This window comes from Dendrobates tinctorius, unplaced genomic scaffold, assembly GCF_039654945.1.
Source record: "Dendrobates tinctorius isolate UK_male_01 unplaced genomic scaffold, ASM3965494v1 ptg000166l, whole genome shotgun sequence".
Classification (NCBI taxonomy): Eukaryota; Metazoa; Chordata; class Amphibia; order Anura; family Dendrobatidae; genus Dendrobates; species Dendrobates tinctorius.
The window spans coordinates 5,827,845-5,843,145 of NW_027361833.1; the positions used below are offsets into that span (position 1 = coordinate 5,827,845).

General features: G+C 43.0%; 1 protein-coding gene across 4 annotated transcripts in view; it reads right to left on the reverse strand.

Moving 5' to 3' along the window:
• TGFBRAP1 (transforming growth factor beta receptor associated protein 1) overlaps positions 1-15,301 on the reverse strand; it is a 91,910-nt gene that overhangs the window by 22,639 nt on the left and 53,970 nt on the right. For all 4 annotated transcript variants that reach the window (XM_073550661.1, XM_073550660.1, XM_073550662.1 and 1 more), the window contains exon 9: positions 10,703-10,849. In XM_073550661.1, coding sequence (XP_073406762.1) covers positions 10,703-10,849 — 147 coding nt within the window. The remainder of the gene's footprint in view (positions 1-10,702; positions 10,850-15,301) is intronic.

Consider the following 15,301-nt stretch of genomic DNA (forward strand, 5'->3'; position numbering starts at 1 on the left):
TCAGAACTTTGTAGAGCCTACTTTTGCAGCAATTACTGCTGCAAGTCGCTTTGGATAAGCCTCTATGCGATTTCCACATATTGCCACTGGGATTTTTGCCCACTCCTCAAGGCAAAACTGCTCCAGCTCCTTCAAGTTAGATGGTTATCACTGGTGAACAGCAATCTTCAAGTCTAAAGCCCCCGTTACACACTGCGATATCGCTAGCAATATCGCTGTAAAGTCACCGATTTTGTGACGTTGCAGCGATATTGCTAGCGATATCGCTGCATGTGATACTTACCTCCGACCGGCTCCCCCGCTGGTTATCGCTGATCGCGCAAGAAGCTGCTGGATCATTCCTCGTCGTCCACTTCCTGCGGCGCTTCCTGCTGTGACGACGAGCGACGCGTGGAGCCGGGCGGGAGGACGCAGGATCGCCGCGTCTGACAGGTAAGTAGCGATCCCCGTCCCCTGCGATGTCGCTGGTGAGATCTGCCTGTGTGGCAGCTCAATAGCGACCACCCAGCGATTCACCAGCGATCCTGACCGCGTCATATCGCTGGTCGGGATCGCTGGTGAGTCGCTAGGTGTAAAGGTACCCTTACTACAGATTCTCAATTGGATTAAGGTCTGGGCTTTGACTAGGCCTCTCCAAAACATTTGCACGTTTCCCCTTAATTCACTTGAGTGTTGCTTTAGCAGTATGTTTTGGGTCATGGTCTTGGAAGGAGAACCTCTGTCCTAGTCTCAAATTACTGACAAACAGGTTTTGCTCAAGAATATCCCTGTATTTCTCACCATCCATTTTCCCCTTAACTCAGACCACTTTCCCTGTCCCTGTTGCCAAAAAACATCCCCACAGCATGATGCTGCCACCACCATGTTTCAATGTGGTGATGGTGTTCTTGGGGTGATGAGCACTGTTGGTTTGAAGCCAGGCATAGCGTTTACCTTGGTGGCCCAAAAATTTAATTTCACTTTCTTCCATACATTTGGGTAGTCTCCCACAAGTTAAAACAAGCCTTACAATTTCTGTGTGTAAGTAAAGGCTTCTTTCTGGCCATACATCCACAAAGACCACCTCTATAGAGAGTATATGGTTTATTGTAGTCTGTGGCCTTTCAGAAAAGGTGTGCATACACTGACAGACATGTGACACTTAAGCACCCGTTACACATAGCGATATCGCTAGCAATATCGCTGTAACGTCACCGATTTTGTGACGTTATAGCAATATTGCTAGCGATATCGCTATGTCTGATACTTACCTCCGACCGGCTCCCCCGCTGCTCATCGCTGGTCGCGTGAGAAGGTCCTGGACCATTTCTCGTCGGGCGCTTCCTGCTGGGGTTCCTGTGGCGATGCGACGCGTGCGGGAGGACGTCAGGATCGCCGCGTCTGACAGGTAAGTAGCGACCCCCGACTGCTGCTAAGTCGCTGGTGAGATCTGCCTGTGTGGCAGCTCACTAGCGACCACTTAGCGATGCACCAGCGATCCATATCGTTGTCGGGATCGCTGGTGAATCGCTAAGTGTAACGGTACCCTTAGATTGCGCACAGGTGGGTTTCATTTCACTAAGAATGTGACTTATGAAGGTAATTGCTTGCACCAGAATTTTTTAGGGGCTTCATGGCAAAAGGGGTGAATACATATGCACATGCCAATTTTTAGATATTTGATCCCATAAATGTAATTTATTCCTATATTTTTCTCACTTCACCAACTTATATTTAGTGCCGATGCATCACACACAGACCGGATTACAAAGATATTAAACATAGGTTGTAACAAAATAGGTAAAAAAACCAAGGAGGAGGGGTGAATACTTTTGTTAACCACTGTATTTATGTGTGTAAAACTAAGACTGCAAGAAAAATTTTTACACAGTGCAAAATTAGACACTTTTCATAAACATGTTTGTGTTGCTTTGCCCTTTACAGTTTTCTTAGTTTTATTCCATATCATTGAGGGAAAGCATTTTGTGCTTTATTTTTTTAACCCCTTTACCCCCAAGGGTGGTTTGCACGTTCATGACCGGGCCAATTTTTACAATTCTGGCCACTGTCTCTTTATGAGGTAATAACTCTGAAACGCTTCCATGGATCCCGGTGATTCTGACATTGTTTTCTCGTGACATATTGTACTTCATGTTAGTGGTAAAATTTAATTCAAATAACTTGCGTTTATTTGTGGAAAAAAAAGGAAATTTGGCGAAAATTTTGAAATTTTCCAACTTAGATATGGCACACAAAAAAACTTAATAAGTAACATTTCACACATGTTTACTTTACATCAGCACAATTTTGGAACCAAAATTTTTTTTTGCTAGGAAGTTATAAGGGTTAAAAGTTGACCAGCAATTTCTCATTTTTACAGCACCATTTTATTTTTACGGACCATATCACATTTGAAGTCACTTTCAGGGGTCTATATGATAGAAAATACCCAAAAGTGACACCATTCTAAAAACTGCACCCCTCAAGGTGCTCAAAACCACATTCAAGAAGTTTATAAACCCTTCAGGTGCTTCACAGGAATTTTTTGAATGTTTTAAAAAAAATGAACATTTAACTTTTTTTTCACAAAAAAATTACTTCAGGTCCAATTTTTTTTATTTTACCAAGGGTAACAGGAGTAATTGGATGGCAAAAGTTATTGTGTAATTTCTCTTAAGTGCGCTGATACCTGATATGTTGGGGGGAACCACCGTTTCGGTGCATGGCAGAGCTCAGAAGGGAAGGAGCGCCGTTTGACTTTTTCAAGGCAAAATTGGCTGGAATTCAGATCGGGCACCATGTCACGTTTGGAGAGCCCCTGATGTGCCTAAACAGTGGAAACCCCCTACAAGTGACCCCATTTTGGAAACTAGACCCCCCAAGGAACTTATCTAGATATGTGGTGAGAACTTTGAACCCACAAGGGCTTCACAGAAGTTTATAACATAAAGCCGTACAATTAAAAAATCATATTTTTTCCACAAAAATGATCTTTTCACCCTCAATTCTTATTTTTCCAAGGGTAACAGGACCCTAAAAGTTATTGTGCAATTTGTCCTGAGTACGCTGATACCCCACATGTGGGGGTAAACCACTATTTGGGCGCATGAAGTGTTGTGCACTTGAGCAGTAATTTTCCTTAAGTATTTGCAGTGTGTTTTTTTTCTGTAGCATGTCAATACTTTATGTGTTTCTGTACCCATTGACTTCAATTGAGTCATTCAAATCTGCAACAAAAACGCAAGCATAAAAATGTTGGTGGATTTGCTGAGTTTTTGTTTTGTGTTTTACCGGCTTCCTATGTAGTTTCCCATGCTGTCATCTGTGTGACAGCGTGGGAAACACCGTCGCGGTGGTTCTTATTGGCGATAACGCTACCGCCAGTAAGACCGTCAGTCAGAGCACTGCGGGATCATGCTGTCAGATGTCAGCGTGACCCCGTAGTTGTGACTGTGACCCGCAGGCAAGGGTCAATGAGACTACTGCTCCCATCGGGCTACGTCTGCTGTCACTGACAGCAGGTGCTGCTGATGGGAAGCGTAGTCTCATCAGCCGGCACCTGTCCTCATAGTTAAAAAAAAAAAAAAAAAAAAAGGTAAAATTACATACATATTCAAATAAAAATAAAAAAACAATACTCATCTAAAACCAAATCCCAGATGCCCTCGTCTCATAGAAATAATGTAAAATAATAAACCAACATACTCGTATACTCACCTGTCCGCCGTAGTCCACATAATCCCGAGTGTTCCACGGCGATCTCTAGTGTAGAACAGTCACATCAGGAGATGTGCCCGCTCTACCCGGCCGCCGGCGATACACTGACAGGAGGTAATCACTCCCACAGTGTGTCACTGAGCTGCTGTGAGAGTTCACCAGAGTTCATCAGCTCCAGTTCTCTCACTTACAGCACCACTGCGTGAGAACTTTCCCACGCAGCAGTGGTGCCGTAAGGGAGATCACGGGAGCTGAACAGCTGATGAACTCCGGTGAACTCTCTCACAGCAGATCAGAGCTATACACTGCGGGAGCGATTACCTCCTGTCAATGTATCGTTGGCTGTCTTTGAGTGCAGTCACATTACTGATGCGACTGCTCTCAAAGTGATCAGGATAGTCGTGGGACATTATAGATTATCTTCTCGGTGAATAAGGCAATGTGCACAAGCTGCAGATTGGTCTGCGGAACCGCAGGTAAAACCGCAGGTAAAATGACATGCGGATTGGCCTGCGGATTTGCCCTGCGGTTTATCATCTCTACAATGGAGGAGATGGTAAACCGCAGCAGAATCCGCAGAAAAGAAGTGACATGTCATTTCTTTCTGCGGATTCAAAACCGCAGCTTTTCCGCAGCATGTGCACAGCAGATTGTAAATCACATAGATTTACATGCTACTGTACACTGTCTGCAGAACTGCTGCGAACAAAACCGCAGCAAAAACCGCAGCGTGTGCACATAGCCTTAGGCGTTCGGTGAGTATGGTGTAATTAAGATTATTAAAGGCGGGCTACTAAAATGATAAATGGAGTTGGTTCACTACAATACCCAGAAAGGTTATCAAAATTAGGGCTGTTAACTCTAGAAAAGAGAAGACTTAGGGGAGACCTAATATATATGTACAAGTATATCAGAGGGCAATACAGAGATCTCTCCAATGAACTGTTTGTACCAAGGACTGTGACAAGAACAAGGGGGCATTCTCTTCGTTTGGAGGAAAGACAATTTCTGCACCAGCATAGAAGAGGGTTCTTCACGGTAAGAGCAGTGAGGCTCTGGAATTCTCTTCCTGAGGAAGTGGTGATGGCCAACTCACTGAATGAATTTAAGAAAGGAATGGATGCTTTTCTTGTGAGTAACAGTATAGAAGGTTACGAATAACATAATATTATAGGTAGATGGTTGACCCAGCTTAGGGGAAGGAATTTTTTTTCCCTATGGAGAAAATTGGCTTCTACTCTGTGGGTTTTTTGCCTTCCCCAGGATCAACAATGCAGAACAGCTGAACTAAAAATAGGCTGAACTAGATGGACATAAGGTCTTCCTTCAGCCTTCAAAACTATGTTACTATGTATGTCTGTGTCATTATTTCAAATAAAGGACTTTATTCTGGGTGTCTGTGTTTTTATACAATATCACTATGGGGTTACTAATGGATGGGTGTCTTATAGACACCTCTCCATTACTAAACTGTGGGCTTGATGTCACCTGGTAATACAAAGGTGACATCAACCCCACAAATATGAACCCCACTTGCCACCGCCACAGGGCAAGTTGGAAGAGTGAAGCTAAGCGCCAGATTTGGCGTATGTTATAGATGCGCCTTTTTCAGTGGTGTCTGAGAGCTGATGTTTTTAGTCACCCTCCTGATGAAGACACATGCAAAACGCGCGTAGGGGCGGCAGGCAGGGGTCCCTTCACTTAAAATCACCAGTAAGAAATTACACAGTATTCTTATTATTGTGGCGCTTATAGGGCTCTATATCATTAGCACTATTCAAGCACTTTACTTTTTTCATTGGGTACATCGAGCCTTCTCTGCACTATTATATGGTTCTTTTGGAAGCATTACCTTGTGTTGTGGTTAATCTAATAAACCCCAGGCATGTTATAGCCCTAACTTTTATGGCGATATATATTGTTCTGAGCCACTTTTACGACTCTTCCATTATATTTGAGGCATTTTTACTGAAAAATGTAACTACTGGTTCTTTATACTCTACTGTGGATTCCCCATCACTCCTGCTTCGGCAGATTTTATTCTGTATTTTTTTTTTACTTTATATGAATAATGATTGAAATAAAAGTATTAATTGGTATAAAATACTCTTTTTTCCTCCTTGTCTTTACTGACTAGTAGGGGACTGTTAGTATTATGTGATTTATATTTAGTTATTTGCCTATACTAAGCGCATTGTTTTTGGGATACCCGCAAGTGCTTAAGCCTTTTCTGAGAGCTGATGTTTTAAGTTTGGGAGGGGCCAATATCCATGGCTCGTTCCTAGGCTATTAATATCAGACTGCAACTGTCTGCCTAGCCTTCGCTGGTTAGATTTTATAGGGGAGCCCCAAGTCCCCTGTAAACTAGCCAGTAAAGTCTAAGCAAACAGCTGTGAGCTGATATTAATAGCCTGGGAACCCTTATGGCTATTGGCTTCTTCACAGAATATTAACATCAGTCCTCAGCCATCGGCTTTCTCTTTGGTGGTTATTAAAATTACGCCCGAGCCCAATTTTTAGGGTTAGAATTAGGGTTAGGGTTAGAATTAGGGTTAGGGTTGGAATTAGGGTTAGGACTGGAATTAGGGTTAGGACTGGAATTAGGGTTAGAGATAGGGTTAGAAATAGGGTTAGGGTTGGAATTAGGGTTGGAATTAGGGTTGGGGTTGGAACTAGGGTTAGGGTTGGAATTAGGGTTAGGGTTGGAATTAGAGTTAAGATTAGAGGTAGGGGTGTGCTGGGGTTAGGGTTGTGGTTAGGGTTATGATTAGGGTTGGGAATAGGGTTAGGGGTGTGTTGTGGTTAGAGTTGGAGTTGAGGGGTTTCCACTGTTTAGGCACATCACGGGGTCTCCAAACCAACATGGCGCCACCATTTATTCCAGCCAATTTTGCTCCCTCCATTCCGAGCCCCGACGTGTGCCCAAACAGTGGTTTACCCCCACATATGGGGTATCAGCGGACTCAGGAAAAATTGCACAACTTTTGGGGTCCAACTTATCCTGCTACCCTTGTGAAAATAAAAAACTGTGGGCTAAAAATCATATTTTGAAGGAAAAAATGATTTTTTATTTTCACAGCTCTGCGTTATAAATGATTTTTTATTTTCACAGCTCTGCGTTATAAACTTCTATGAAGCACGTGGGGGTTCAGAGTGCTCACCACACATCTAGATAAGTTCCTAAGGTGGTCTAGTTTCCAAAATGGGGTCACTTGTGGGGGGTTTCCACTGTTTAGGCACATCAGAGGCTCTGCAAACGTAACATGACGCTTGCAGACGATTCCATCAAGTCAGTATTTCAAAATGTCACTACTTCCCTTCCGAGCCCCGACGTGCGCCCAAACAGTGGTCCCCCCCACATATGGGGTACCAGCGTACTCAGGACAAACTGGACAACAACTTAAGGGGTCCAATTTATCCTGTTACCCTTGGGAAAATAAAAAATAGCGGGCTAAAAAATCATTTTTGAGGAAAAAAAAATATTTTTTATTTTCATGGCTCTGCGTTTATAAACTTCTGTGAAGCACTTGGGTGGTTCAAAGTGCTCACTAAACATCTAGATAAGCTCCTTGGGGGATCTAGTTTCCAAAATGGGGTGACTTGTGGGGGGTTTCTACTGTTTAGGCACATCAGGGGCTCTGCAAACGCAACATGACGCCCGCAGAACATTCCATCAAAGTCTGCATTCCAAAATGGCGCTCCTTCCCTTCTGAGCTCTCCCATGCGCCCAAACAGTGGTTCCCCCCCCACATATGGGGTATCGGTGTACTCAGGACAAATTGCACAACAACTTTTGTGGTCTAATTTATCCTGTTACCCTTGTGAAAATAAAAAATAGTGGGCTAAAAAATAATTTTTGAGGAAAAAAAAAATGATTTTTTATTTTCACTGCTCTGCGTATAAACTTCTGTGAAGCACTTAGGGAATTTTAGGATCTATTTTATCCTGTTGCCCATGTGAAAATGAAAAAACTGAGGCTAAAAAAATTTGGTGTGAAAAAACGTCCTTTTTTTTTAAAGGAACAATTTGTGAAGCACCTGGGGGTTCAAAGTGCTCACTATGCATCTAGATAAGTTCCTTGGAGGGTCTAGTTTCTAAAATGGGGGAGCTCCAATGTTTAGGCACACAGGTACTCTGCAAACGCGACATGGCAACCGCTAAATATTCCAGCATATTTTCCATTCAAAAAGTCAAATGGCGCTCCTTCCCTTCTGAGCTCTGCCGTGCGCCCAAACAGTGGTTTATGACCACATATGAGGTATTGGTGTACTCAGGAGAAATTGCCCAACAAATTTTAGGATCCATTTTATCCTGTTGCCCATGTGAAAATGAAAAAATTGATGCTAAAAGAAATCTTTTGTTGGAAAAGTTAAAATGTCCATTTTTTCCTTCCACGTTGCTTTAGTTCCTGTGAAGCACCTGAAGGGTTAATAATCTTCTTGAATGTAGTTTTGAGTAGCTTGAGGGGTGCAGTTTTTAGAATGGTGTCACTTTTGGGTATTTTCTGAAATTAGACCCCTCAAAGTGACTTCAAATGTGAGGTGGTCCCTACAAAAATGGTTTTGGAAATTTTGTTGTAAAAATGAGAAATCGCTGGTCAAATTTTAACCCTTATAACTTCCTAACAAAAAAAAATTTTGTTTCCAAATTTGTGCTGATGTAAAGTAGAAATGTGGAAAATGTTATTTAGTAACCACTTTGTGTCACATAACTCTCTGGTTTAACAGAATAAAAATTCAAAATTTGAAAATTGCGAAATTTTCGCCAAATTTCCGTTTCTTTTCACAAATAAATGCAAAAATTATCGACCTAAATTTACCACTAACATGAAGCCTAATATGTCACGAAAAAACAATCTCAGAATCGCTAGGATGCATTGAAGTGTTCCAGAGTTATTACCTCATAAAGAGACACTGGTCAGTATTGCAAAAAATGGCCAGGTCATTAAGGTCAAAATAGGCTGGGTCATGAAGGGGTTAAAAATATCCTTTTATTATATTAGGATGTTAGGTTTAAAATTGTAGCAGCAATTTTTTTCAAGGAAATTTACAAAACTTACTTTTTTAGGGACTTATTCAGTTTTAAAGTGACTTTAGGGGGCCTATATGTCATAAAATCCCCAAAAATTAGATCAATTTAAAAACAGCACCCCTCGACGTATTCAAAACTGCTGTCAAGTAGTTTATTAACCATTCACGTGCTTTTCAGGAATTGATACAAAATATCATTACAGGAAGGAAAAATGTTATTTTTAGCACCTAAGGCTTTGTGCACACGTTGCGGAACTCCCACGGAAGTTACCGCGGGAATTCCGTAATTCCATTCCACGGGAAAACCGCATTTTAAATTCCTGCCATTTCCCCGCGGAAAAACTAGCGATTTGCAAGTGTAATTAGCTTGTAGAATGCTAGCGTTTTCCAAGTGATCTGTTGCATCGCTTGGAGAACTGATTGACAGGTTGGTCACACTCGTCAAACACAGTGTTTGACTAGTGTGACCAACTTTTTACTATTGAGGCTGCCTATGCATCGGTAAGGCTGCGCGGGACGCCGGAAGGTGAGTATAACCCGATTTTTTATTTTAATTCTATTTTTTTACAGGGATATGGTTCCCACAGCCTGGAGGACAGTCTCCTCTCCTCCACCCCCTGGGTACCATCCGCAAATGTTCTGCTTACTTTTCGCATGGTGGGCACAGCCACATGCGGAAAGTAAGCAGAACAATGCATTCCTATGTGGGCGGAATCGCTGCGATTACGCAAAATTAATGAGCATGCTGCATATTTTTCCGCGATGCGATTCTGCAGCGGGAAAATCCGCAGCATTAGCACAGCATTACGGAATCCCATAGGATTGCATGGGATGCTGTTTTTTTGCGTTTTCGCGGCAAAATCGTGCGTTAAAAACCGCAGCGAAAATACCGCAACGTGTGAACGCAGCCTAATTGTTGATAACTCCTGAACAGGCTACTATAGCCGGCAAACTCTAAGGCCGTTATTTGGCCGTAAATTGCCATTGCAACCATCAGGACCACATGATCAAGATTTCAGTGTGCCGATGGGGTTAAAGAGCAAGCCCCCACATTGTTGACCATTTAGATGTCATAGTCACTGTTGACAGTAGCATCTAAGGGGTTAAAAAGCCATGGTTGGTGCCAAAACCAATCAAGGCTGATACAGCAAGGTGTCAGCTGTAGTGTACAGCTGACATCTGTTGCATTTTCACCAGTCGGGGAATGCTATTGTCTAATATGTGAGGTCAGTAAAAAGACATATTTGGTGGTCACTAAGGGGTTAAAACACAGCATAAACCAGCGCAGGGTTCAATATAAAAATAAGGCCTTCCTGGCAAAACAGGAAAACAAACGAAACGTATAGCACAGTCCATACACAGTCCGAGGATCCAACTGCTCAGGGTACAAGAGTGCTCTTGGAGGTTTGCTTCCAGACACATAGAAAGAGGAAAAAACACACTGCCGAACCACGTCCTTGAGGTGGAAATATGCAGAGTAGTCATCCCCCCATGTCTAACAACTACTCACAAAAAAACCCAACTCTGTCATGGCCGATTAACCCCTCAGTACATAACATGCTGGAGAGAAACTTCTGGGTTCCACATCAGGGAAAATAGCAAGCTGCGTGATACATATCTCCCCTCACATACATTGCCAGTGAGCCGGTCACACAGTATACAGTTTTGTGTAGCACACAGGAAAATTGTATGCCTCAAATATATAGAAAAAAATATGGTTTGTAGCATGAAGGGAAATATAGCTCAGCATTAAGCAATAATCTTGACCTCAAAAGATGAACACGATGGACCTGGCACTACGACGTGGCTTCAGTTATTAACACCACAGATGTCAAAATTGTATTATAAAGCAAGTTTCATTGTCTGCAATCTTTGTAGCACCAGAGATTTCATAATTTCAGTGGAAACATACAAGGGTCATAGATAACGTTAGTTGTACATCATTTGGGACTTTATGCATTTAATAAGGTCGTTACCTGAATTTTCTTTTCCATGACCAAATGTTCCAGGTAGATACATAATGCCTTGCGGTACTTGCAGAGATGACTGATGATCTTATCTGGACAGAAGCCATTCTGGATCTGTTCTTCTAATGACCGTTTGGTAAAAATCTGTACCCCAACCTGAAAGATTTGACAAGATGTAACAAGATATAACAGTAGAACTGGTGAATGATATTGATTTAATAGGGTTATTCGGGACAATTGCCTTTTTACAATGTGCCAAAGAGCTAACAGGCAGATAATCACCAATTACCTGCCTGTTGTGCCTGGCACACTTCTCTGCTGGCACAGAGCAATCCCAGACAGCCGCGGTTTCTCTTCCGCTCTACTGTGTTGGCGGAATGTGACTACAGACATCGTGCTGATTGACAGCCAGCTCCCTGCTGCCTAAAGCCCCCGTCACACATAGCGATCTCGCTAGCGAGATCGCTGCTGAGTCACAAGTTTTGTGACGCAACAGCGAACTCACCAGCGAGATCGCTGTGTGTGACACTGACCAGCGACTGGCCCCCTTGGCGGTTATCGCTGATCGTCCTGGAATAGCCAGGACATTATTTTGATCGCTGGTCTCCCGCTGGCCAGCACGCATCGCTGCGTGTGACAGGCGGGAGACCAGCGATCAGCGCGCTCGTAACTAAGGTAAACACAGGGTTTTTAAGCAGCGCGCGGTGCTTAGAAACCTGATGTGTACCTTAGTTACCAGCGCGCTGATGCAAGGAGCTAAGGTAACCAAGGTACACATCGGGTTTCTAAGTGACGCGCGCCGCTTAGAAACCTGATGTGTACGTTAATTACCAGCTCCATGCATCAGCGCACTGGTAACTAACGTACACAGCGACGCCGCGCGCTCGGCGTCGCTGGTGAAGCTGTCTGTTTGAGAGGCTCACCGGCGATCATGAAGCGACACACCAGCGATACTGACAAGTTGATATCGTTGTCGGGATCGCTGGTGAGTCGCTATGTGTGACGGGGCCCTAACTGTGGGAAGCCAGCTGTCAATCAGCATGACGTTGGCAATCACGCTCCTTCAACAGAGCAACCCGGAAGCAGAAGAGCTGCTCTGATGACGTGGAGCAGCCGAATCACCAGCCGGGTAGTTGCCTCTGTTAGTAACTACCTTCCTGTTAATTTTTTTTTTGTTTTTTACACTTGGACAACCTGTGGACTATCTCCTGTTAGTAATTGTCTCCTGTAAGGCAGGGATACTTTTTGAGTAGACAATCTCTGTAAATACCTGTCCATTTTGTGTCCAGGCACAAAGGCAATTATACAATAAAATCAGATACGATTAATGTAATACATTTTATTGTTAATGACATGGCAGTTTGAAACTTTAGTGGTGGCTTAAATTTGATGCATGATGATGGGGTATGTTCAAATTAGCCTTTTTTTTTGCAGATTTTAATAACTGCAGCAAAAACTGTGGCTAGTTTTCTAAGGCTATGTGCACACAGTATGCTTTTGATGCGTTTTTGGTGTTTTTTCCACGATGAAATGGGCCACAAACACTATAGAATCCTTATGCAAGCTTATTCATTGACAATCCTGAAGTGTTGTGCACATGAGCAGTAATTTTTCCTTAAGTATTTGCAGTGAGTTTTTATCTGCAGCATGTCAATTCTTTTTGCATTTCCACACCTATTGACTACAATTAAGTCAATCAAATCCGAAGCAAAAACGCAGGTATGAAAATGTTGGCGGATTTGCTGAGTTTTTGTTTTGCGTTTTACAAGCTTGCTATGGTGTTTCCCATGCTGTCATCTGCGTCCATGAGTTCTGCGTCGCCAACGAGGCCGCTCATCGGCGTCACACAGCGATGCATGCTGGCCAGCGGGACGCCAACTATCAAAATATGGCCCAGGACATTGGAGCATGATCAGCGATATCCAGCGGGGGGCGGTCGCCGCTATGTGTCACACGTAGCGAGATCGCTGGCGAGGTCGCTGTTGCGTCTCAAAACCTATGACGTTTCAACGATCTCGCTAACGATCTCGTTATGTGACACGGGCCTTAAGCCTAGAGCTAGGTGTCAATGACAGCTGTGACACCAAGCCCTACTATTGCATCAGCATAAAAAAAGGTGGTGTTGAACCAAATTACATCACAAAACTTTTTTAAAATATCTTTATTTAGCTCTAAAAAGCATTCATTGCTGTATAAAAACGCATGCAAAAACACACACAAAAACGTACCACAAACTCGGCAAAAATGAACGTTTTTTCCGCAGCGTTTTTCCTGCCAAGAGATACATAAATTTCTGCAAGTAAATACTCAACACGCGCACGTAGCCTAAAGATGTTGCAGTTTTGACGCAGTTATGAAATAAAGGCTATAAAAGTTACAGGTGGAAAAATCCTTGAAGGGATATTTCTATCTCAGCCTTTCATTGCTGAAAAAGGCAAAAAAGTCTATCCAAGCCTCAACAACTGGAGATGGAGCTACGGAAACACCTGGAACGGCTGAACTATAAAAGTAGGATAGTGATACAGTGGAGCTCATCTGCTCTTGGCTTTCCGCAGTTCCATCTCCAGTGTTGAGGCCTGGATGGAGTTACTACAGAAAATATGGAACCACAATGCTCTCATCATTATAGTTAGACCATAAGGAGAGTACGCTGTGTGCACATATATTAGGCAATTTGTATTTTTGACAATTTTATTATTGAACAACTACTATGCTGTTGATCAATCCAAAAGGTTAATAAACCTTAATATTTATGAAAGTAAAAGTGTCGCTTTGTCTTTCTTAGGAGAACATCTATGTGTTAATTATTGGGCAACTATTAGTGAGTAGAATTATTACAAAACTAAATGAAAAAAAAAATCCCATCTCAATTGTTTACTTCTGTTATAATGAGAATAATAAGGAAACAACTCAAAATGTACAAAAATACATTTAAAAAAAAATAAATCTCAGTGACCAATATAGCAGATCTTCTTTTCAATAACAGTCATGAACCTTTAAATCATGGAGTCTGTCAGTGTCTTATTGTGTTGATGATCAACTTTTTGGGCAAGTTCTCAATAAGGTTTAAGTCAGATGAGGAATGGGGCAATATCATTATTCTTTAATCTTTAAGGCCTTCACTGGCCAGCTAAGCAGTGGAGTACTTCGATGCAAGCGATGCAGCTTTTTCCTGCATACAAATATAGTTTTCTTTATGCAGACTTATTTCTGCACCACTGCTTGAATAAAGTGCCTTCTAAAAACTGGCAGTAGGTTTGAGAGTTGATTTTGAATCCATATTAAACTCAAAAAGGTCCAATTAAGTCATCTTTAATAATACCAGCCCCACTGCACCTTGTTCAGTGGTGGTCGGATTTCAGCCCTCCTTACCTTGGACATGTCTCTGAGCACCTTGTACTTCTGGGAACTCCAGGGAGGTTGCAGTTCTGGAATATGACAGCACTGGAAAACCACCATGGTTACTTACCGGTAGCCGGTTTTTCCAGAACCCATGACGGCACACCTGAGAGAGGGATCCGCCCCGCCAGGACAGGAACCTACTGAGATATAAGGGGCGGCACCTCTCCCCTGCTTCAGTTGGGTTACAGAGCATTGAGAGGACTTCCCGGTTAGTTACATGTTAATCCAACACCACATCACACAAAAGCACCCTACTAATCGTGCACACCCATACGGTGAAAAGGGGGGGGGAATATACGGGTGCTGTCATGGGTTCCAGAAAAACCGGCTACCGGTAAGTAACCATGGTGGTTTTCCCTTCACCCATGACAGCACACCTGAGAGATTTTTGGAGACTTCGAAACACCTTAGGGAGGGACCACCGCTTGCAGCACTCTTCTACCAAAGGTTAAGTCAGCAGAGGAGCATAGATTTAATCTATAGTGCTTAAAGAAGGTTGAAGGTGAGGCCCAGGTAGCGGCCTTACAAATTTGTTCTATCGATACCTCTGCCTTTTCAGCCCAGGAGGTCGCCACGGCTCTGGTGGAATGAGCCTTAATACCGTCAGGAATCGGAACACCACTAGCTGAGTAGGCTACACTAATGGCTTCCCTAATCCATCTAGCAATAGTCCCTTTTGAAACCCCATAGCCTTTCCTGGCACCCTGAAAAGCTACGAATAGGGACTGGGACCTCCTCCACTGGATAGTGACAGATATGTATTCTTATAGGGCTCTCTTGACATCCAAACTATGGAATTTTTCCTCCCCTGCATTTTTTTGGATTGTAGCAGAAGGATGGGAGGATAATCTCCTGCCCCTGATGGAAATCTGATGCTACCTTAGGCAGATAAGCGGGGTCTGATCTCAATACCACCCTGTCCTGAAAAACTTGTGTATAGGGTGGACTTACCGAGAGAGCCTGCAAGTCGCTTATTCTACGGGCCGATGTAAGGGCCACTAAAATGATCGTCTTTAAAGTCAGAAATTTTATGGGGAGCTGATGTAACGACTCATATAGTTCCTAAGTAAGGGCCTCTAGTACTAGGTTTAAATCCCAGGGGGCTATTCTGGGTATTGGGATAGGTCTAGCCCTATGGCAGGATTTGATGAATCTGGCTACCCATCTATTTGCTGCCAAGTTGCAGTTATAGAGCGCTCCTAGTGC